This window comes from Podarcis vaucheri (genome assembly GCF_965113315.1).
Source record: "Podarcis vaucheri genome assembly, chromosome: 6".
In the NCBI taxonomy this organism is placed as follows: domain Eukaryota; kingdom Metazoa; phylum Chordata; class Lepidosauria; order Squamata; family Lacertidae; genus Podarcis; species Podarcis vaucheri.
In genome coordinates this window covers 7179408-7202040 of record NC_138764.1, presented here as the reverse complement: position 1 = coordinate 7202040, position 22633 = coordinate 7179408, and the positions used below count along the sequence as shown (strand labels likewise).

The 22633-nt window shown below is 42.9% G+C and overlaps 1 protein-coding gene across 3 annotated transcripts in view; it reads right to left on the bottom strand.

The window, feature by feature from the left end:
• The window catches only part of RABGAP1L (RAB GTPase activating protein 1 like), a 151458-nt gene that overhangs the window by 50313 nt on the left and 78512 nt on the right, over positions 1-22633 (bottom strand). For all 3 annotated transcript variants that reach the window (XM_082229046.1, XM_082229047.1, XM_082229048.1), the window contains exons 16-19: positions 16530-16604; positions 14907-15032; positions 11108-11251; positions 6844-6885 (exon numbers count right to left, since the gene is read on the bottom strand). In XM_082229046.1, the coding sequence (XP_082085172.1) occupies positions 6844-6885; positions 11108-11251; positions 14907-15032; positions 16530-16604 (387 nt within the window). The remainder of the gene's footprint in view (positions 1-6843; positions 6886-11107; positions 11252-14906; positions 15033-16529; positions 16605-22633) is intronic.

Genomic DNA, 22633 nt, shown 5'->3' with positions numbered 1-22633 from the left:
TAAAGAGCCTATGGCCTGTCGATAACCCATGAGCCACATATTACATGCCCATAGTGTCATGTCACAGATTTCAATGTAGCTGGGATAAAATCAGATGTCTCTGTCTCCTAAACAAAGATTCTGCTTGATTTGCTTATATTAGCCATGACCCAGACACACAGACACACACAGTCACCATGACCATGTGTACCATAATTTACCAAGAATTCACCTCAATAAGGGGAATGCTGGATTCCGCATATGAAACTGGTTTTACGTATATTCTGGGTGGTGAGTGGACTTTTTTAATTTAAAAAAACCACCCCTCCAACCAGCCCTGCCCCAATTTGGGTGGGAAAGCTACACCACCATCATGTGACTAAAGAAGAACATCTAAAACAAAGGTTTATCAACAAGGAGAAATTATTTAGTTAAAGTATATTAAATCCAGCATATCGCTGAAGACAAACATAGATGAAGACTGGTAATTTTCTGGAATGGAGCAGAAATTATCTTATCAAAGAGTGATTACAAAAAGCAGTATGGGTATAGCACAAGATCAGATAACCATAAACACCCACATGCAACAACTCTTCAGAAAACAGTGTTTTGAATTTGCTGATTATTGTAAATGAATTTTTCACTATAGTTCTAATTTGACCATATAATTCTTGATTCCATTCCTAAGCTTCATGCCATTGCTAATAGGATAAAATCACAACAATTCTACTTATATCAAGGCAGCAGGCAGGTCTGTTCTCTTCCCTAGCTTACTGTTCAGCAAAACCCAAGACTTAAAGGATTAAAATGTAAAGACTCTGAACATAAACTTGCCCTATGTGATTAAGATGCCATTCTATTTCTTGTTGACCCTGAAACTTCCTTAAAATAATAACCTGCCCTTCACCCTAAGATTGAAGGCCAGGCTGCAACCATTAAAACACAATGTTAAAAACAGTTTAAAACCACTGTGAATAAAGATCCTCTCATCCATGACCTGATTATGGATGAGAATGCCGATCTGGTCTGCATCACTGAGACCTGGGTGGATGAGCAGGGTAGAGTTGGTTTCACCCACATGTGCCCACCTCAGTACTCAGTGCAGCATCAGGCAAGACTTGAGGGTCGGGTAGGGAGAGTTGCTGTCGTCTATAGAGATATTCTCTCTTTCTCTCCCTGTCCAGTCCGGGGCGGGAGGGAATCTAGAGTGTGTGTTCCTGGCGCTGAGCGATCGGGATAGATTAGGGATTCTGCTGCCCAGCAGTCTTCCTGCCTAAGCTGACAGAGCTGGTCCCGGAGGCAGTGCTGAAGACTCAGAGACTGTTGGTTCTGGGGGGCTTCAACATCCATGCTGAGGCAACTGGCTCTGGGGTGGCTCAGGACTTCATGGCTGCCATGATGACCATGGGGCTGTCCCAATATGTCAACAGCCCAACACACGTGGCAAGCCACACTCTGGACCTTATTTTCTCAACTGGGCAGGAAGAGGGTGATCTGAGGGATATTGACATCAGCCCCTTATCATGGTGAGATCACTTCCTGATGACCTTTAGGCTTTCAGCACCTTTTCCCCTCCGCAGAGGCAGGGGACCTATTAGGATGGTCTGCCCACAGAGACTGATAAGAGTCAATGGGCTTCCAGACAGCTCTGGGGGATTTCCCTCCCGATAGGACTGGTGCTCCTGCTGAAACTCTGGCTGACCCTCTGGAACAACCAAATGACTCGGGCCAGTGACACAATCACTGGAACACGAGTGGAGGAAAAATCCGGTTGAATGCAATCGAACACTTGAGGGCTCATCATCAAGTCTACCTAGTGGCAGTGAAGGCTGAAAAGAAGAACTACTTTGCTTCCTCCATTGCATCCTCATTGTGCCATCCAGCAGAGCTTTTCTGGGTAATGCGGAGGCCAGTTACAGTCTGGCTCAAAGGAGGTGGTAGAACTAACAGCAGCTCACTGATACTTGTTTGCAAAGCATTTTGAGGATAAAATTGCTTGCATCCATCGCGACCTTGCCTCTGCTGTTACAGCAGATGACTCTCAAGGGGTGTCTAGAGCACAGTCTAGACCTGTTGTGTTGTACGAGTTTCGGTTGGTAAGGCTCAATAATGAAGACAAAAGAATGTCCACCACCCTGTGCCAACATCCTATTTCGATTACAAACTGACCTCAACCACCCAAGTTCACTAATAGAAAGGATGGCAAAAAAAATAATTTAAACCTATACCCCACAAACTAGGAGGCAATTAGGGTGGGGGGGAAGGGAGGGGGTGATGGTGAGAGCAAGAAGAGGAAACTTCAAGCATGGAGAGGAAGAATGAACCATCTTCTTCAAGCCCATATCAATTTATAGTAAGTATGCTGGAGGGGGGAGGAGATCAGAGATCAGGGATGGTGGGCTGCATGATGTTAAGTTAGGAAAACTCCCCATTCCATTTACCACTTTCCAAATGCCTCCCACACCAATCTGCTATATAGCTATAACACTCTCAGATTTGGATGGTGGTGGGAAGACTCTGTACATGAATCACACTTGCGCTCTGATTTCTAAAACAGCCTCCGCAAAGTACAGAGTTCCTGGGTGAATGGGTGAATGGCTGAGCTTAAAATATAAAACTGGATCTCAGGAAAGGTTTACATATACTATCGCCTTAAAAACTTATTTGGTGGCACAGTCTTTAGTAACCAAGAGCCCACTTCATCAGTTGGGAACACAGGAAGCTGCCTTGGTTCATTAAGGTCAGTATGATCTACATCAGCATCTCCCAATGTGTGTGTGTGTCATGTGCAGGTGTGTCACGGGGTTTTTAGGCAAACCCCAAATACTTACTGTGTGTAATCCTTAACTGGTATGATAAAAACCTCTTAAAAACTTTTTGTTTTGTTGCGACATTATGCTGCATTGTCATTTATAACCAAACATCAGAATCACTCAAGTCTTCATTTTAATACGTGAGAGCTGCTCTTTAGAGAAGACCTAAGGTCCAAACTTCATGTGACAGTAAGTTCGAGGGCTTCCAGTCAGAATGAACTCAGGCTTGCAAGAGAGGTTAAAAATAATTTTGAAAGGTTTCTTCGGCTATGTTGAAACAAGAGGAAGAACAAGCAAGTGGTAAGTCCCTTGCATGGAGAAGATGGAGAAATGCTATTGGGTAACAGAGAGAAGACAGAACTGCTCAACACTTACTCTGCCTGTCGTCACCCAACAGGAAAGCAATGCCCAATCTTGTGATGCAAGGAGGGAGCTGCAGCCCAAGATAGGAAAAGAGGCAGTAAAGGAACACCTGACTACTTTAAATGAATTCAAATCTCCAGGGCCTGGTGAACTGCACCTAAGGGTACTAAAGGAGCTTGCAGATGAAATCTCAGCGTCTCTGTCTATAATCTTTGAGAATTCTTGGAGAACAGATAAGGTCCCTGTGGACTGGAGGCAGGCAAATGTTGGCTCCATATTCAGGGGGGGGGAGAGAGAGAGAAGGTCCAGGTAACTACCAACCAGTGAGCTTGACACTGATACCAGAGAAGGCCCTAGAACATATAATTAAACAGTCTGTGAGCACTTAGGAAACAATGCTGTGATTACCAAGACTCAGAATGGGTTTCTCAAAAACAAGTCATGCCAGACGAATCACAAGTTTAGTAGATCAGGGAAATGCTGTGGATGTAGTGTATCTTGATTTCAGTAAGGCTTTTGACAAAGTCCCCCATAATATTGTGGAGAAACTGATAAAATGTGGACTAAACAAAGTAACAGTTGAATTTGTAGCTGGTTGACTGAACCCAAAGAGTGCTCACTAACCGTTCCCTGTCATCCTGGGAAAAAGGGACAAGTGGGGTGCCACAGAGTTCTGTCCTGGGCCCATTGTTGTTCAACACCTTTATAAATGACTTGGATGACACCAAACTGGAAGGGGCAGCCAACACCGCAGAAGACAGTATTGGGATTCAAGATGACCTTAACATTCTTCTTCCTCTTTTTTTGTTTCTGTTTTTATTTCTTTATTTTTATTGTAGTACATTGCATTATGAAAAGCCTTAATAAAATTTATTATTATTACTTTTCTTTTTAAAGGAATGTCCCCCATAATGATTTAGCATAAATGGACATTTGTCTTGCTGCAAATTTATGTTTGAAGACCCCAATGGAGGACATTATGCCCACCTTTCCTTTCTCCACTGACAACTTGGTGGGGAGGGCTGTGGGTTACAACATCATCCACCACCTCACAGATGGTTAGGGCTTCTTTCCCCAACCTAGAGAGTTACCTGTAAACTGAGCTTTTTGTCTGCTAAAGTGAGGGCAGGAGGCATCTGCTACTCTTGTTCTGTCTGTGGCTCCCTGCACACACACACACACACACACACACCAACTCTTCCTTGCTAGTTTCCTGGAGTGATGTTTTCAGTTATTTTTCAAGTGGTCTCTTTTCAAGGATCATTTATGGGTTGAAGAATTGTCTGCCCTGCCAGTTAGTCCGGGGAGAGGGATGACTCCTCCCCTCGTAAAGTACCCTACCTGAACCTCCAGTAGGAAATGTCACCCCTATCAGGAATATCCCCTATAAGGATCTTGAAACAGCAAAACAATTTTTCATTTTCTCAAAGCACCTTTGTCATGGCACATGGCACTCTGCTTATATATCAGTCTCCTTGTGCTGACTACCACTTCAAAAAGGCACTGGAGAGTGAACTGAAAGCAGGACACTGATACACTTATTCCATACACCTGCTCATTCAATATAGTATTTCATTCTATCTAGTGCCCAGCTAGATGCAACAGGCTCTCATCCCCATAACACACAACAGCCTTGCTGATCACTATACAGTGGTACCTCGGGTTAAGTACTTAATTCGTTTCGGAGGTCCGTACTTAACCTGAAACTGTTCTTAACCTGAAGCACCACTTTAGCTAATGGGGCCCCCTGCTGCTGCCGCGCCACCGCAGCACGATTTCTGTTCTCATCCTGAAGCAAAGTTCTTAACCTGAAGCACTATTTCTGGGTTAGCGGAGTCTGTAACCTGAAGCGTATGTAACCCGAGGTACCACTGTACAGTGGTACCTCTGGATGCGAACGGGATCCGTTCCGGAGCCCCATTCGCACCCAGAAGCGAACGCAACCCGCGTCCACGCATCTGCGGGTCATGATTCACTGCATCCGCGCATGCAAATGACGTCATTTTACCGTCTGCGCATGCGCAAGCGGCGAAACCCAGAAGTAACACGCTCTGTTATTCGGGAAAATACTTATCCCGAAGCTACTTCAACCCGAGGTATGACTGTAGTCACCCAGGGGGGAAATGCATATAATATAGTGCTTGTTCCCCAAAAAAGCCAGCCAAGGCCCACAACCAAGGACATAGCAACGGAGATCTCACTTTGCTCTACAATTGCTACTACTTCCTTTCGACCTCCCCAGTATGAACAGCAATGCTTGTCTTCTAAGAGACTTCCAAGAGTTGCAAGGGGCACCTTATCACTTTCAATCAGGCCCAGCAGCTTCTTTTGTATGGGAAAAGGCCACATTACTATAGCTCCTTTCTGATACAGAATACTGTACCGTATTTTTTGCTCTATAAGACTCACTTTTTCCCTCCTAAAAAGTAAGGGGAAATGTGTGTGCGTCTTATGGAGCGAATGCAGGCTGTGCAGCTATCCCAGAAGCCAGAACAGCAAGAGGGATTGCTGCTTTCACTGTGCAGCGATCCCTCTTGCTGTTCTGGCTTCTGAGATTCAGACTATTTTTTTCTTGTTTTCCTCCTCCAAAAACTAGGTGTGTCTTGTGGTCTGGTGTGTCTTATTGAGCGAAAAATACGGTATTCTATTCCCAGAACCCTATCTCTTACAACTGTTCACAAATACCGTATTTTTCGCTCTATAGGACGCACTTTTTCCCCTTCAAAAATGAAGGGGAAATGTGTGTGCATCCTATGGAGTGAAGACGCCATAACCCTGTGACCCTCTCCCGGCTGGAGAGGTGACGCGCGGCTATGGCAGGAGCCTCTTTAGCCGCGCGCCACCTCTTCAGCTGGGAGAGCGTGTGCGGGGCTAAAGAAGCCATAGCCCCGCGACCCTCTCCCAGCTGGAGAAGTGACGTGCGACTATGGCAGGAGCCTCTCTGCTGAGCCTTTCCGCTGCTCCCTGACCTGCTCTTTGGGGCTGGTGGTGGGCTTCCCCCCGCCAGCCCCAAAGAGCAGGTCGAAAGGAACCTGAAGCCTGGAGAGCAAGAGGGGTCGGTGTGCACCGACCCCTCTCGCTCTCCAGGCTTCCAAGGTAGCCGCCTGAACGCACCTTAAACGGCACCTTGTTTTAGAGGGGGAAAACAAGAGGGGGAAAATTCTCCCTCTCTCTGCACAGCGCCTCCTGCTGCTTCGCTGAAGGGGCACTGGGCAGAGAGGGGGAGAATATTTTTTCTTGTTCTCCCCCCTCTAAAACAAGGTGCGTCCTATTGTCCGGTGTGTCCAGTGGTGCAAAAAATACGGTACCTATTTGTCTTTATGATCCTTTCATGCCAAGAATTAGTTTTATAAAATAATTGTTACTCACACTGAAGTTTCCTATAATACAAGAACTAGCTTCTGATTCAAATCCCTGTAATGGAATAGACTGCCTGATATAAAACTTCTATGAACTGTATGGGCAGGCTTCGAACAGCCACCTAGCTATGGTGAATAAAAACTACCTCCGAATCACAAGGCAGAGAAGTTTTTATAAATTGGCAGGGAGGCTATCAAGAAGCAACAAATGACAACACAAACATATGTGGTCAGATAGGCTACTAAAGTTGTTGTGAGTAATTTTTGCCGAGTTACTTGTAAGGCTATGTGTGGACATAAAACCTGGAATAACACAAAAAATGACTTACCTTTAGGAGAGCCAGTGCTACATTAAATATTACATTCAGACCCTGAAAAAGAGAAATAAATGGTATTGATCCTGTTTATAAATTTTAAAAACAGGAACACCCCAAAACACAAATTCTGTGACCAAGCAAAATTAACACAAACATCAAATCAAGCAGCAAAACTGTTTCTAGGCTATGATCATCACTCTACAGCTAAGTCATTATGGCTTACCTGCGAAAAAAGTATTTGTGAATACAAAACTAACACATTAAGGAGGAGTCTAGACTAAATAACTCTTCTTATCTAGTTTTCTGCATATAGGGACATTTGTTTATCATCAAGGAAGGGTGGATTAATAGTATTCATAAATAAATAAATAAATAAATAAAGTGATGCCAGATTAGAATTCTGCACAAGCACTCAAATATGCTAGGCTCATATGGCTCCTCCTCCCCATATGACCCACGATCAGAAACATAAAACTGCAGTGAGTGGCAATTCAGAGTTTGCCCTAAAACCAGGACCACTAACTATGATTTGCTGCTAAGTGTGATTAGAATATTCCAGCGGCAGAGTGCAGAGGGGAGACAAAGCAAGTGACCTCAAGGCTCATGATTTAGCAGCCAGCTCTAGTAACTTACAAATGGTACTGGTCACCGTCTGGTACAAAATTAAACATACTAAAGTTGTATTCATTTAAACAGGGTCACAAATACAAAAGGAATATTTTTTTAATTATATAGTGTAAGCAAACCAGATTTCATCCACTAGATGTCAGAATTGTAACAGTAATTAAACTCCAGTAGCCAGCAACAGTTACTTTACATATCCTGAACATAATGTGTCACAGGTCTTTACATACAGTAGAACTAATGCTCTGTGGACTGAAGACAAAAAGATCGGGATGAATGAAAAAAAATCCAGATATCAGTTAGAAATATTGGAAGGCAAATCAAAACTTCTATCCAAAATGTACAACCAGTTGCTAGAATGGGACACCAAAGATGAAGAGATAAAAGAAGTAATGGTGAAATGGGCGATAGATTTTGGATACAATTTAGAGTACGATAGTTGGAGGAAACTTTGGAATAAAGGTATGAAATTTTCAGCTTGTACAGCACTTAGAGAAAACATGGAAATATGATGTACAGGTGGTACATTACACCTGTAAAATTGGAAAAAATGTATAAAACCGGAGACAAAACATGCTGGAAATGTAAAATCAAGGAAGGCAATTTTTACCACATGTGGTGGACTTGTGAGGCAATTAAAAAGTTTTGGGAACTTGTTTATAATGAATTTAAAAAAATATTTAAATATACCTTTACAAAAAAAAACTGAGGCCTTCCTTTTGGGGATAATTGGAGAAGAAATTAAAAAAGACCAAATATTATTCCAATATGCAACAGTAGCTGCTAGAATATTGATAGCACAAAATTGGAAAACACCAAACACTCCAACTGTAAAAGATTGGCAAACTAAATTATTTGAATACGTAGAACTGGCAAAAATGACACAAAAAATTAGAAACCGAAAAGGTACAATTTATTAATGAATGGAATAAATTTATGACATATATTGAAGCAGATGTAAGAAATTTAAAAATCACAGTAGGCTCAATATAGCTCCTGTGACGTGTAGAGATTAAGAAAGTGAAACTGCAGAAAGAAAACCCTTTGTAATATAGTCCAAAACCGAGTTGAAGGGAAATCAATTATTGTTGTGTTGTTTAGTTATTGTATGTTTGATTTGTTGGTGTTTTTTGTTATGTAATGTTTTTTCTTTTTTCTTTATTTTCCGTTCTATTATTGTTTGGTGTTGTATAGTGAATTGAAACTAATAAAAAGAAATTAAAAAAAAATACATACAGTACAACAGGGGTCGGCAAGGTTTACCTCGCCTGGGCCGGTTCACTCCAGCGGAGATCCCTATGTGAGCCGGAACACACATGTTTTTTCCGATGCCGGCGTCTGCGCAGACGCAATTTCCAGTGTCTGCACATGCAGAGATGTGATTTCCAGAACCGTGGAAGTGAGTCCCCGCACCACACTGCGTCGGTTTAGCGCAGCACGCAGGGACTCACCGAGCACGCGGCTCGGTTCAGGGGCAGCTCGTGGGCTGGTTAAACGACCCCATGGGCCAACTTGTGGCCCACGGGCCTTAGGTTGCCGACCCCTGCAGTACAAGGTGTTGAATGATAATGGCTCAATTCAAACGTAAAACCAAATCATGATTTGGTGATCAGCATTGTCGCTGTGGTATCACACATTCCCTCTTCCAACCCGTGTGGAAGCCTTAGTCATAGTCTGCTGGGCCATACAAATTGGTAAAACACATCTCAACCAACGCCCAAGCATTATTTCTCTGAGCCGCTGCAAACATGTAACGTGGCCAACCCCGACCCTACCCCACTCCCCCAAAACGACTTTGTACATTTTGAAAACTGCAGAATGGGTTGGTATCCTCGTAACTACTTAGGTCTCTTTGTTAAAGCTCCTTAGATTTCTGTTTGTCACTTTCATTTAATTAATATATTTTGTGCTGCTGCTTTAGGCTATATACACAAATCAGACACAAACGCCCTTTAGACATTAGATTTTGAGGAAAGGGTACAATGCCAGTTCTTCTACATACTAGGTTCATTTGCAGGGCTGGGCAGTGTCAGGTTTTCACCACACCAATGTTATATCACCACACCAACCCAACACCGCAGCCTGGTGATACACCACAATGTCGAAACAACAAGCTGCATTGGCCCCAGCCAGTATGAGGACCAGAGCGATGACAGCTTCACCCAGCAGTATAACATGGGTGAAACCACCGCTGCTCCTGAGTCCCTCTGCTACTAGCGGCCTGAAGCTGGTACCAGAGGACTCAGGAGCAGTATCTGTTTTACCTGCAATATACCCGAGTGAAGCCCCCATCAGTCTGCCCCTCATACCAGTCCTGAGCAATGTATTGATACATCACCCAGGCCTATTCATTTGTTCATTTATGTCTCTGGGACCTGCAAATCGTATTAGCAGTGCTCTACTCTTATTTCTGTATAAGGTCTATGACTCTTTCCGGTCTGAATGTTGAAAGGTAAACTAAAGTGTATGAGGCAAACTGATTTAAACTTCATAGTGTGTATGGGGGTGGCACTTTGAAGCAGCCAAAACCACGTTTTTAGAAAGCAGATTTCTCCTTTAACAAGTAGCCTCAATTATTCAAATAAATCTTATAGCAGAGAAAGGGCATAAAGTCAGAAAAATTATCCCACAATCATTCCAGTACTTTTTTTTTTAAAAGGTAACTTTGGGAAGAGGTTATACATAGCACCTTGCTGAATGGAACAATCCACCGCTTTCTTTCCTGACGTGTACTGTTGTAGGGTATCTCCCAACCTCCCTAAAGCCAATTGGGGGGGAGGGGGGTACAGTGGTGCCTCGCAAGACGAAAAGAATCCGTTCTGTGATTCTCTTCGTCTAGCAGTTTTTTCGTCTTGCGAAGCAAGCCCATTGACGGATTAGCAGATTAGCGCTATTAGCGGCTTTTAGCGGCTTTTAGCGGCTTATCGGATCAGCTGATAAGCGGCTTAGCGGCTTAGAAAAAGGGGGGGAGGGAATAAAACCCACAGGAACTCGCAAGACATTTTCGTCTTGCGAAGCAAGCCCATAGGAGATTCGTTTTGCGAAGCACCTCCAAAACGGAAAACTCTTTCATCTAGCGAGTTTTCCGTCTTGTGAGGCATTCGTCTTGCGGGGCACCACTGTATATGAGAGGAGAGGGGAGAAAACCCTGTTGCACTAGCAGGAGCCATTGCACTACAGATGGCAGAGTAACCCACATTATTTTAAGACAATTTTCGCTCTATAAGACGCACTTTTCCCCTCCTAAAAAGTAAGTGGAAATGTGTGTGCGTCTTATGGAGCGATTGCAGGCTGCGTAGCTATCGCTGAAGTCAGAAACCCCGCTGAAGCCACCGATCGCTCTTGCTCTTCTGGCTTCAGGGATAGCCACGCAAAGCCTCTTGAGCGCAGAGGGAGTGCTCCTCCCTCTTCACTCAAGAGGCTTTGCGTTGCTTTCTTATTTCTTGTTTTCCTACTCTAAAAACTAGGTGAGTCTTATGGTCGGGTGTGTCTTACAGAGCGAAAAATACGGTGTAAGAGCATTCCCATATAATATTTTCATTTAATACAAGTAGTCTTCCTTCAGATCCAATAACAAAAGAAAGCTCAAGAAAAGTGGCAATTCATTTCATGCAAAGCAAGACTCTTCAGATTGAAGGTGGTTTTATTTTACCTCACAAAGGAGTAAATCAATTATGTGGAAGACCATGCAGAGTGGGAACTTGGCAGTGAAGAGGGTGAGAAACCACTGGGATGCATACATGTGGGCTTCCAAGTTCTGTTTCAAGAAATGGTTATACAAATCCGGAATCTGCTCCTAGAGGTAAAAGAGAAAGTTGACTCCATCTTCTGCTCTCTGAAGTATTTGTTTCTATGCAGGCTTCTAAGAATGAAATACTTCATTACAAATGCTAGCACGCCAAAATACATTTTAAGTCGATACCTGTTTTGCTATCCTGCTGCTTATCCTACTAATATACCGACAAACACGCACATTTTCATATGATTTATTTCTGTGACACCTGGAGGGCAGTCAACAACACTGGGATGGCGCCTCCTCCGAGAGCAGACATGCAGACATGCCGCTAACCAAAAGAACAATTAAATCAGGGTGAGTAATTAAATCACATGTACAGCGGAGGCAAAAGCCACCAGCTCCTCCTGTAACTGGTTAGTCTCAGAAAGAAGGTTCGAGCCCCACACTGGACAAAAGATTCCTGCACTGCAGGGGGTTGGACTAGATGACCCTTGTAGCCCATTCCAACTCAATGATTCTATGACAAATGCCTTCTGGGGGTATCAGAAAACAGAAATTCACTATAAGGGAAAATCTATTTCCTCACGTGGATCCCAGAGGACACTCAACAACACAGGGTTGCATTACAGCAGTATACATTATGGTTTTTTAATATTTTGTTTTTCATCTTCACATTTTACAATATAATCACACATCTGAATTTACAGATCCAATTGAAACATCCAATCATCAACCCCCCCCCCTTTCTGTGGTTACTTATGTTAAATATTTCCCCACTGCATTTCCAGGTCATATCTATCTACTAGTCATTATTTATGTTATATTTCAGTTATTCTCACTGCACACTTTTATATCAGTCCTGCTACTGATTTAAGTTGTTTACAAGAATTCTTCAGATAATCAATAAATTTCCCCCATTCTATATCAAAACATCTCTCTTCTTGATTTCTTAATCTTCTGGTAAATTTTGCCATTTCTGCACTCTCCATCAGTTTTTGTTGCCCAATTTCCTTAGTTGGAACCGATTCTTCTTTCCATCCCTGGGTGTACAATGTGTGGGCAGCCCGGCTGCCGTGGAAGCATACCTAGATAGTTTGCTTTATTCTTTGTGTACCTCTAAACCTATTATTCCTAAAAGAAAAGCTGGGTGTTTTTTGTTTTTTTTACAAACGTTATCTTCAGCATTTTTTCCAACTCATGATATATCATTTTCCATTATGCTTTTGCTACCTTGCAAGACCACTACATATGAAAAGGGTATCCTCTTTCTCTTTACACTTCCAACAGGTATCTGATTCTGACTTATACATTTTTGCTAATTTACTGGGAGTCAGATACCATCTATACATCATTGTCATTTAATTTTCTTTTATCCGATAACATGCAGTAAATTTCATATCAACATTCCACAGTCGCTCCCACTCTGTCATTTCAATATTATGACCAATATATATTCCTCAGTGTATCATTGATGATTTCACCTGTTCATCTTTTGTTTGCCATTCTAATAGCATCTTATACATTTTAGACAATGATATTATTATTATTATTATTATTATTATTATTATTATTATTATTATTATCTAACAGGTTTCTTTCTAATTGCGATGTTTGAGTCGAAAAACCATTCCTCTTATCTAATTTAAATAGTTCACTAAGCTGATGATACTGCAGTCAACTTGATACCAAGTTGGTAACAGTATACATTCTGGATGTACTTCTGAAAACCAGAAGTTATTACTTTACAATCCTTCACATTTTTTTAATGCTGAAAGCAGGATCTGCTGAGCAAACAGAATAAATCATATAAACCTTTGCAAATGTGTAGACCAAGGCCTAAATGTCCTCATCAGGAAAACTACCCTTGAAAACTGCCAAAGCAGCTGCCATGCTTAGAGAGTGGGCTGCAATACCCACCAGTAGCCTCTTGACCAAGCTCTGACTGGCCAAGACAATAGATCATGTCATCCACCAATAGATGGTTGCTTTAGAGACTCTGGTACCCAAACATCTGTTCAAGAAGGAAATGAATAGGGACTCTTGTTTTCCAAGGGTATGTCATCCTATCTAAATAGATGTGAAGCGTCTTAGTCATATCCAGCTTGTGCCAGTCTTGTTCCTTAGGGTGCACTGACTTAGGGCATAGCCAAAGTAGGGATATTTCCTGTGACACATGGAAAAGTGTGTCGATTTTGGAATAAAAAAGGAATGGGGCCTAGGGGCTACTTTGTATGAAGAAAGCACAGCTGGGAGTTTCCCAATAAGATCTGTACTCTCCAAGCTGACAGAATGGCTCCCAGGAATACTGTCTTATGCACAAGCACTGTCAGTGAACATTTAGGGTCATGACATAAATGGTAGGCCCAGGAGAATGATGAAGACCCAGCTGAAATTCCAAAAAGGAAATCCATGAACTGAAGTGATGGTTAAGGAACCATTACACATGCCGGACAAAGTGATGGAGCCCTTCTCCTTATAACCTAGAACGCTTGCCAGGGCTGCATGTTGCTGCTTAATGTAGCTGGTACTGAAGCCCTTGCCCAAGCCTTTACTGTTTAAATCCTAAAACCTATTTGAAAACTGTGATCCATAGTCTTGCCACTCCTATGAGACTTCCATTTGCAGTGTTTATCTGGATGGTACAAGGTCACATAAGGGGACGCGGGTGGCGCTGTGGGTAAAACCTCAATGCCTAGGACTTGCCGATCGTATGGTCGGCGGTTCGAATCCCCGCGGCGGGGTGAGCTCCCATCTTTTGGTCCCAGCTCCTGCCCACCTAGCAGTTCGAAAGCACCCCTAAGTGCAAGTAGATAAATAGGTACCGCTTTAAAGCGGGAAGGTAAATGGCATTTCTGTGTGCTGCACTGGTGCCGGCTCACCAGAGCAGCTTCGTCACGCTGGCCACGTGACCTGGAAGTGTCTGCGGACAGCGCTGGCTCCCGGCCTCTAGAGTGAGATGAGCGTACAACCCTAGAGTCGGACACGACTGGCCCATACGGGCAGGGGTACCTTTACCTTTACAAGGTCACATTCAATTTCTTCCGCTGTTTACTGACTACCGTATGAGCTGCAGCCATAAATAACTCACAGAGTGCGTATCCAAACTGTGCCATTAAAATTGCACTCTGGAGTTCTTCCTCGGCACACAGTTGAAAGCAAGATCATCTCTCAAATTCAGCCTCTTTGCCACATCTGTTCGGCAGCAGTTCATTCCCAAATGCAACCCTTCTCTATCAGGGGAGGAACGGAGAAGCAGAAGTATAAACTAAAGACAGAAGGTTCTGAATCCAAGGCTGGGCTGATAGGTCAGGGTGGCATCAACCTCTGGAGAAACAAGAAGATGTATCCTGCCATTCTGTTCCAGTGGAGGCACCATCCAAGTGTTGTCAAATACCCCAGGAGTATCCCAGTGTTGTCAAATACGCCAGGCCCAGGAGAACACTTCAATTATACCAATAAGATGTGAAAGTAAATTTAAAGATGTATCATTTCTTCTTTAGAGAGCAGGAAGCTAGGATATAATGAAGACAATATGATATTTCTGTATGGAGATAACCTTTCATATGAAATAGATTATAATTTTCCAGTTAAACAAATGCAATGAGACCAATGGCAGTCCTTTTACTGGAAGTAACTTCACAAAATAATGCATGCTTACCTGTATAATCCAGAGCTTACCTATATAAGTTTCTCCACAAAATAATCCAGAGCTTACCTGTATAAGTTTCTCCAACTGGTAAAATTTGCTGCGAAGATCTTCTAAGTTGTTTTTATAGAGGTCCCGCAGACCATAGTCATACATTATCCTCACCAGCACACAGAATGCTTGCTCTTCAGGCATCTGCATGGAAACCATTTAAGTGAACAAAGTGGCCCTCATGTGAGCTCTGTAATGCTTTAGCCCTAGAATGTATTGTACATAGAGGATTATATGCAAAGGGTGCAAAGCAAGCAAACAAAAGCATTTCTCTAAATATTGCATTTAGAAATTACTTTTGATTTTGTGAACAGCAAGTTCTATTATTCTATAAATTATGGGCCTTACAATACATGCACCTGCCATTTTAGTTATAGTACTAGTAATGCTGCTGAAGTGCAAGTTTTCCTAGCTGACAAAATGCAAATATATTTCAAGGCGAACTCCCTCAAACCTGAAAACAGTCTTCTAAACCTGTTCTATAAGCACAACGGGAGCCCTACCTGATAAAGTGTTTTTGTCCTAGTGACAGGGAATAAAGCTAACAAGCAAGTTAAGCATTTGTACAAGTTTAGCAATAGAGCAATACGGCCAAGGCAGTCAACTCTCCACCTTCTGATCTTACAAATTCCAGGTTCCTAAGTAAACAAACTCAATAAATAACAATGACAGATATAAAGGCAGAAATCCAGAAGTGTGAGCGCTGTCCAGTGTGTTTCATAGAGGGTTACAGATCCATGTACTCAAAACTAACTTTCTCAGGAAAGGAGCATGAAGAACTGAAGCAAATAGTGGTGACAAGAGACGAAGTTATAGGCTTTATAGGCAAATTAAAATCTAAGCAATCATTGGGTCCTAACAATATGTACCTGAGAATTCTTGAAGAACTCAAATATGAAATTGCTGAAAACCTTACAAAAATATATAACTTGTCTCTCAGATCAGTTTCCATACCCAAGGACTGGAAAGTGGTAAATTTATCACCATTTTTTAAACAGGGATCCAGGGGGGAGAGCTAGCTTAGTATCTGCTCTGTGAAAACTGGTGGAAATAATTACTAAATATAGAATTATCAAGCATAAAAAAAAATATGTTTTGTTGAGGAACCAACATAGGATTTACCTTTGCACAACCTTTCACAAAAATCTTTTAGAGTTTTAGAGGGCATAAAGAGACGGATGAGCCAATACATAATGTGCCCCACGGCTTTCAGAGTTAGATACAACGTGCCAAAGACTCCCAAGTAAGTTTTGCAACCATGGGATGACAGGCCCTCTTGCGGATCAGAAAAAGGTTAAAGAGTAGGAAGCAGAGTGTAATAATAAATGGGCAATTCTGACAATGGAGGGGCATTTACAAATGTGGAATGAGTATTACGTAGCACCTGTAACAGTACCAGTTTTGCAGATCAAAGCAGTCAAGTGGGCAAATATGGGAGTAGAAAATGGAAGAAGCTAGAGGCAGCTAAACAAAGAACAAAGTAGCCCTGTTCTAGTTTCATTCTGGACAAAAGGAAGCAACAAGAAGAAAAGAGGATTAAACAGGAAAGGGAATCTTACAAGTATTTGAGATATGGAAAGCAAAAATCTTTTAACTGCTTTGGCTCATTAAGCAAGAACATCATTTCCATGGTGTACTCACGTGCAGCAGCAGAACAGCAGCTAGAAAGGAATGACCCTGACAATAACCAATTTCTTCATCATACACTGAATATGCCTGTAATAAAAAGACAGGTTTTATTACAATAGTGAATAATGTCAATCCATGTTCACAATTCAGGTGATGGTACAGAGAGCAATGAGGTCTTTCCAGAATGGCCTGTTCTAGTGCTTTATTTAAAAAGGTGTAAACTTAAAACTTAGCCTGCAACGCTCCACTGCTATGACAGACTAGGGTTGGACACTGAAGTTGCAGGCAGTTGTCATGACTTGTCCGCAAAGTGTTAATATGTTAAACATTACATAAGCAAGCATCAATGGATTACAGGCCCCTTCCCAGCTCTTGTCCATCCCTCAGATAAGGGAGTAGCTGACAGGCAGACAGCATCAGAAGCCTCTCCTTCCCCAACTAACTGAACCAAAATGAAGGCTTCAAAGTTTCAAAGCAGATAAACATGTATGAGCTCGTTCTTGCAGCAACTAACAATTAGCCCAGGAGTTATCTTGACTACCAATTTCACCATTTTGAACTACACAGGCAGCTGTGAATCTGCCGCAGCAAAACTCTGCAGTCTTTTGGCACTGGTTTTTATCGGTCAGGGCATACTTAATCACTTGCATCGGATAAATTAAGATTCCTGCCCCAAAATATTATGCAGCTATAAATAAACTATAAATCTTATGGTATCTTAAAGACGCTTGGCTAATGAAGATACCTTATGCACCAGGTGAATTACTATTACCCCTAATAAATACTATTTCCATTAGAAGTAGGGAGCGGGGATCACAAAGTGTCATGGACTGACACCAAGGCAGAAAAAGTTCACTGAACAAATGAAAAGGAAGCAGCAATTAAGTATATGTGTGTGCATGCAGATAAATCTGAAAGTACGATTCAGTGAATAAAAACAGACTACATGCACACAGAGGAGGAACTCAGGAAGGATGTCTAATGAGTTGGTTAACAGGGAAGATTTTGGATGCAAAGTCTGCAACAGGTAAAGTGGTAAAGGGTGAAGGCAGCCTACACTTTGGGAAATACTGCAAACATGTAATTCCTTCCTCTCAAATCCTTTTTAAAACAAAATTATGGTACTACTATTCATGATTTTGCTTGGATAAAGTTTAAAGTTAGGGGATGCGGTTGGCGTTGTGGTCTAAAACCACTGAGCCTCTTGGGCTTGCCAATCAGAAGGTTGGCAGTTCGAATCCCCACAACGGGGTGAGCTCCCGTTGTTCAGTCCCAGCTCCTGCCAACCTAGCAGTTCGAAGGCATGTCAAAGTGCAAGTAGATAAATCTGGTGGGAAGGTAAACGGCATTTCTGTGCGCTGTTCTGGTGTCGGTGTTCTGTTGCGCCAGAAGCTGCTTAGTCATGCTAGCCACATGAACCGGAGAAATTGTCTGCAGAGCAGACAAACGCTGGCTCCCTCAGCCTGTAAAGCGAGATGAGCGCCACAACCCCCGAGTCATCTGCGACCTTTTTAAAGTTTTGATAAGCCGAAGTACCATATTTACTCAAGTCTAATGCACCATCGAATCTAAAGTGCACATCAATTTTCAGAACCTTGAAACAAAAAATATTATTTGCTGGCGAATGTAAAGGTGCCATCGGATCGAATGTGCAATTAATTTTTGCAACATAATTTGGTCAAAAAAGGTGAGCATTAGATTGAAGTAAAGATGGTTGTATTTTTCCAGGTGCAAAATTCATTGCCAAACATAAAGAGACATTAAAAAAACTGCTTTATTTCCTTAAAGAAATCTGGGAGTAATGAATTAAAGCAATCTGAACACTATAGTGCTGTGATATTTCTTCTGCTTGCATTGTTTGCCCAAGGACTTCATCTATGTTTGAAATAAATAATATCCTTTTACTAAAACATGATGAGAACAGGGAGCCCAAGATAGGAGTGTCCTTAAACAATTGTTCCTTTTTTCCCACCACATCACATAATCCTCTTGTGTCTGAATAGGCTATTAAAAGGTAAAGGTAAAGGTACCCCTGCCCGAACGGGCCAGTCTTGACAGACTGTGGGGTTTGTGCGCCCATCTCACATTTATTGGCCGGGGGCCAGCGCTGTCCGGGGACACTTCCGGGTCACGTGGCCAGCGTGACATCGCTGCTCTGGCGAGCCAGAGCCGCACACGGAACGCCGTTTACCTTCCCGCTGGTAAGCGGTATCTATTTATCTACTTGCACCCGGGGGTGCTTTCGAACTGCTAGGTGGGCAGGCGCTGGGACCGAACAGCGGGAGCGCACCCCGCCGCGGGGATTCGAACCGCCGACCTTTCGATCGGCAAGCCCTAGGCGTTGAGGCTTTAGCCCACAGCGCCACCCGCGTCCCCTGAATAGGCTTTTACTACTGTTCATAATTTTGCATTGATAGTAGCTTCATCCATTGTTACAACCCCACATGGACAAAGAGCTTTAAATTTCCCAGTAAGGTAATAATAACAAATAATTTGACCATTCACTCCTACCAAGCATCCAGATAAGACAGGAAATAATTACTTTTAAAGTTCATGTGATATTTGTGATCAAAACCATTTGGATCTCTGAAACAATCTCTGATAAGAAAAGCTTATATTTTTCCTTGAAATGACAGAATTCTTCTCTGATCAAAAATACTACATTCATTACCACATTTCTTCTAACAAGCCCTAAAATGATTCTAACTGGCAGAATTGACAAGAAAGTTTTTAAAAAAAAGAGCGAATACATATGGTCTTTGAATGAATGCTTTGTACAAGTACAACAATAGGTACTAGTATTTAAATATATAAAGGTGAAAATTCTCTCCCCTTCATCTTCTCCATACAAAGACAGCAGTGTTTCTTCAAATGGAAAGACAGACAATGGATGCAGAAATTTCCTTTGCTAAATAAAGGATGCCACCTTCTGTGCTACTGTTTTCCATGTGGCATCAGAATGAACTTGGTTTCAAGGCAACACAGGCAAGGCTAAACCATATAATTTTGCAAAGACACCTAGGTGGTAAGAAGAGAAGACTATATAATGGTTTGCGTCTTGCCTGATAATACATGGCAGATGTGTCATCTGCCAGCAAGCAAGATTTTTAATGCCAGGAAGCCATGGGAGTGTTCTTGTCAGTGTTCCAAATTCAAAGTAGGAGCAACCTTGTTTTGTTTGGACCCTTCTATACAGAACCTAAACTTTAAGTGAGCACCAGAATTTGACATTATTGCAGACTAGAACACAAAATGTTTAGATTGTATAATAGTTGGGGGGACCTAACTAGAGACTACAAAAGCATATATATATATAAAGTTAAAATCAAGAAGGTTCTACCCATTGTTTATCAGAGAAAAGATGACATGAATTCTGAATCAGTAACGCACTGGTTAGTTAAGACTATAATTATTAGTTCAGTATTAATTCAAATCATATGAACACATGTCTATTGTTCAAAAATCTAAGAGCAGATTGTGGAAATCCACAATAATTATCTACAGTATAGTGGGTGGTATTTAACTACTTTTTACTAAGAAATACCTATTACAATTAATGGACTCACCTTATGACTAAGATAGGCCCATTAATTTTCACAGATCTATTCTGAAATTAATGAACTAATTTCAGTGGGTCTACCCTGAGTAAAATGTAGTTATCATCCATCATGTCCATAGAAAGTTTCTTCCCAATTCCAAGCCAGTTAATTATTAATTTACAATGCTGGGGGGAAAGTTCCAACTGTATAGATTTGCTTTTAAAGCCTCAAAAAATTAAAAATACTGAAGTACAGCTTGTGCTAATACAGAAAAATAAAACTCCATTTTAGTTCAAGTACTGCAGAAAGACATCATAGGTGCAACATGAAGGAGTCAAACAATTAATTTAAACAGAATGTGGCTGATCACAACTGCTGCATGATGAGAAATCATCAGTGGCATAGCTAAGGCTTTTACTGCCTGGGGCAGTGGCTGTGTTTGCCACCCCTCTCGCAGTTCCTCATGCAGGAGTCCTGTCAATTTGCCACGGTCCTCCCCTCCCCTCCGCCTGTCCTTCCTTTCTCTCCCCCCAACCCCGCTTCCCAAGGGGTGGGAAGGAACTCAGTTCCTGTCACCTCAGACTCCACCTCTTCTTTGCTTTACTTAAGGCCTCATCATGCTCTTTGTTTCTCTTGCTTCAACCACAGACAGAGCTCAAGCACCTATTCCTGCCTGGCAAAAGCATCCAAGAAGAGTGCAAAGCAGGAGCAATAAGGGAGGGTGTAATCTCTAATACCTGCATGCTACTTCTGGGAACAGCCATAAGTACAGTGCTCAAGTACAATGGATTTAGGCCGTTGGGCCTTTTCGCAGCCCAACTAAATCCTACTTAGGACAGACCCTTTGAAATCAATGTTTGGATTTTTAATTCATTTCAGTGAGTCTACTCTGAGTAGGCTAGCACCCAAGGCAACTGTATGTGTGTGTGTGTGTGAGAGAGAGAGAGAGGGAGGGAGGGAGATATGTAAATTTACATAGCAGGAGGAGGGCAAACGAGGGCTGAGAGCAAATGTAAAACGGATGGGACAGCTGCATATGCCTGCATTCCAGAGGGCTGGACTAGATCATCCTCAACAGGGTCTCTTCCAACTCTACAATACCATAATTCTAGGGGAAAGGAGCCAAAAGGGCAAAATCGCTTCCCAAAGGTGTCTTTCCACGTGAGAAAGGATTTAAAGCGAGGAAGGAAACAGTTAAGCAGAGAGATGTGGAAAGGTGTGAGGGGGAACGCATGCACACACACACACACACACACAGAGAGAGAGAGAGAGAGAGAGAGAGAGAGAGAGAGATATGAGAGTTTAGAGAGACAGACAGACAGAGAGACAGAGAAGGAGGAAAGAGTTGCCCTGTTAATTAGTTCGCAATTTCAAAAACACAGCCCATTACTCAAGAAAAGAAACCCATGAATACCTGAGTGTAGATGTTTAAGAGATACAGAGTGCATGGCAGCGAAGAGAGAAGCGGCTCCGTGCAGCTCCCAAGTGCTGGTGGGACGGCTCACTTTTCCCTCTCGCCTGCCTCTGCCTCCCGGCGGTGGCTTTAAGGGCGATGCCTGAGCCTGAATGGGTTCAGGGGGCAGCAGAACAGGCACACGCTCCCCCATCGATGGAGAGGGAGGGGAGAAAACCCGTGGCACCGCCAGTGCAATTCTTGCATATTCCCTCTGACCTTAGAGGCAGAACATAGCTATGCTGACTCCTTATCCAAACGCTCTCCACTACACAGCGTTGAGTTCAGCCGCATTTCACTGCATTTGTTGACTGAACACCCCCCTCAGTGATGACACCCGGGGCAGCCGGCACCCACCACTCTTCCCTCCCTACGCCACTGGATCCTGTGAGCAAGTATTGCTGGGGTGGGGCCCCTCAGGCTGGTGGTAACAACTAGTTCCCATAAATCTTTGAGTTAACCTGCCAGGAGGGAGAGAGAACATGCTGTGTATTAGACTTGCTCCTTGATGTTCTGTAGCTGGTGCCAGAGAAGGAGCCAATGAAGCTTGGTAACCAGTTTGGTGCCTGCGTGTGATGGATTAGTAGCTTGGAGGGAGGACTCGGAAAAACCACCCCCTCCTTGACACAGGCCAATGGCCCAGCATCCTGTTCTCACAGTGGCCAGCCAGATGCACAGGGAAGCATTTATTCAAATGTAATCTAATTGGAGATTTGTGTTTGACACTGTTATGCCTAGCCCTGACCTAGTACAAGACACAGAGTACTCAGAGGATGACTCAGGCACCCCACAGGCTGAGGAGCTTGAGGAGTACAGGAACCAATTATGAGGACCCCCCCCCCCGAAGGGCCACCCTTGGAGCTGTCTGTGGACCCACCCTCCAGTGCTCAACAACACCGGCACCAAAATATCCAGGACAAAAATGACAACATAACATGTGTCCTTGGATATCTTTTAATATCTTTATGCGCCCCCTTGCCCAGATTGTCTGAAACTTTGGGCTGGGCTGTCATCAATATGCAGATGACACCTAGCTTTATCTGTTGATGGACAGCCATCCTGACTCGGCCCCGGACACACTGACCAGATGCTTGGAAGCTGTGGCTGGATGGCTGCATGGGAGC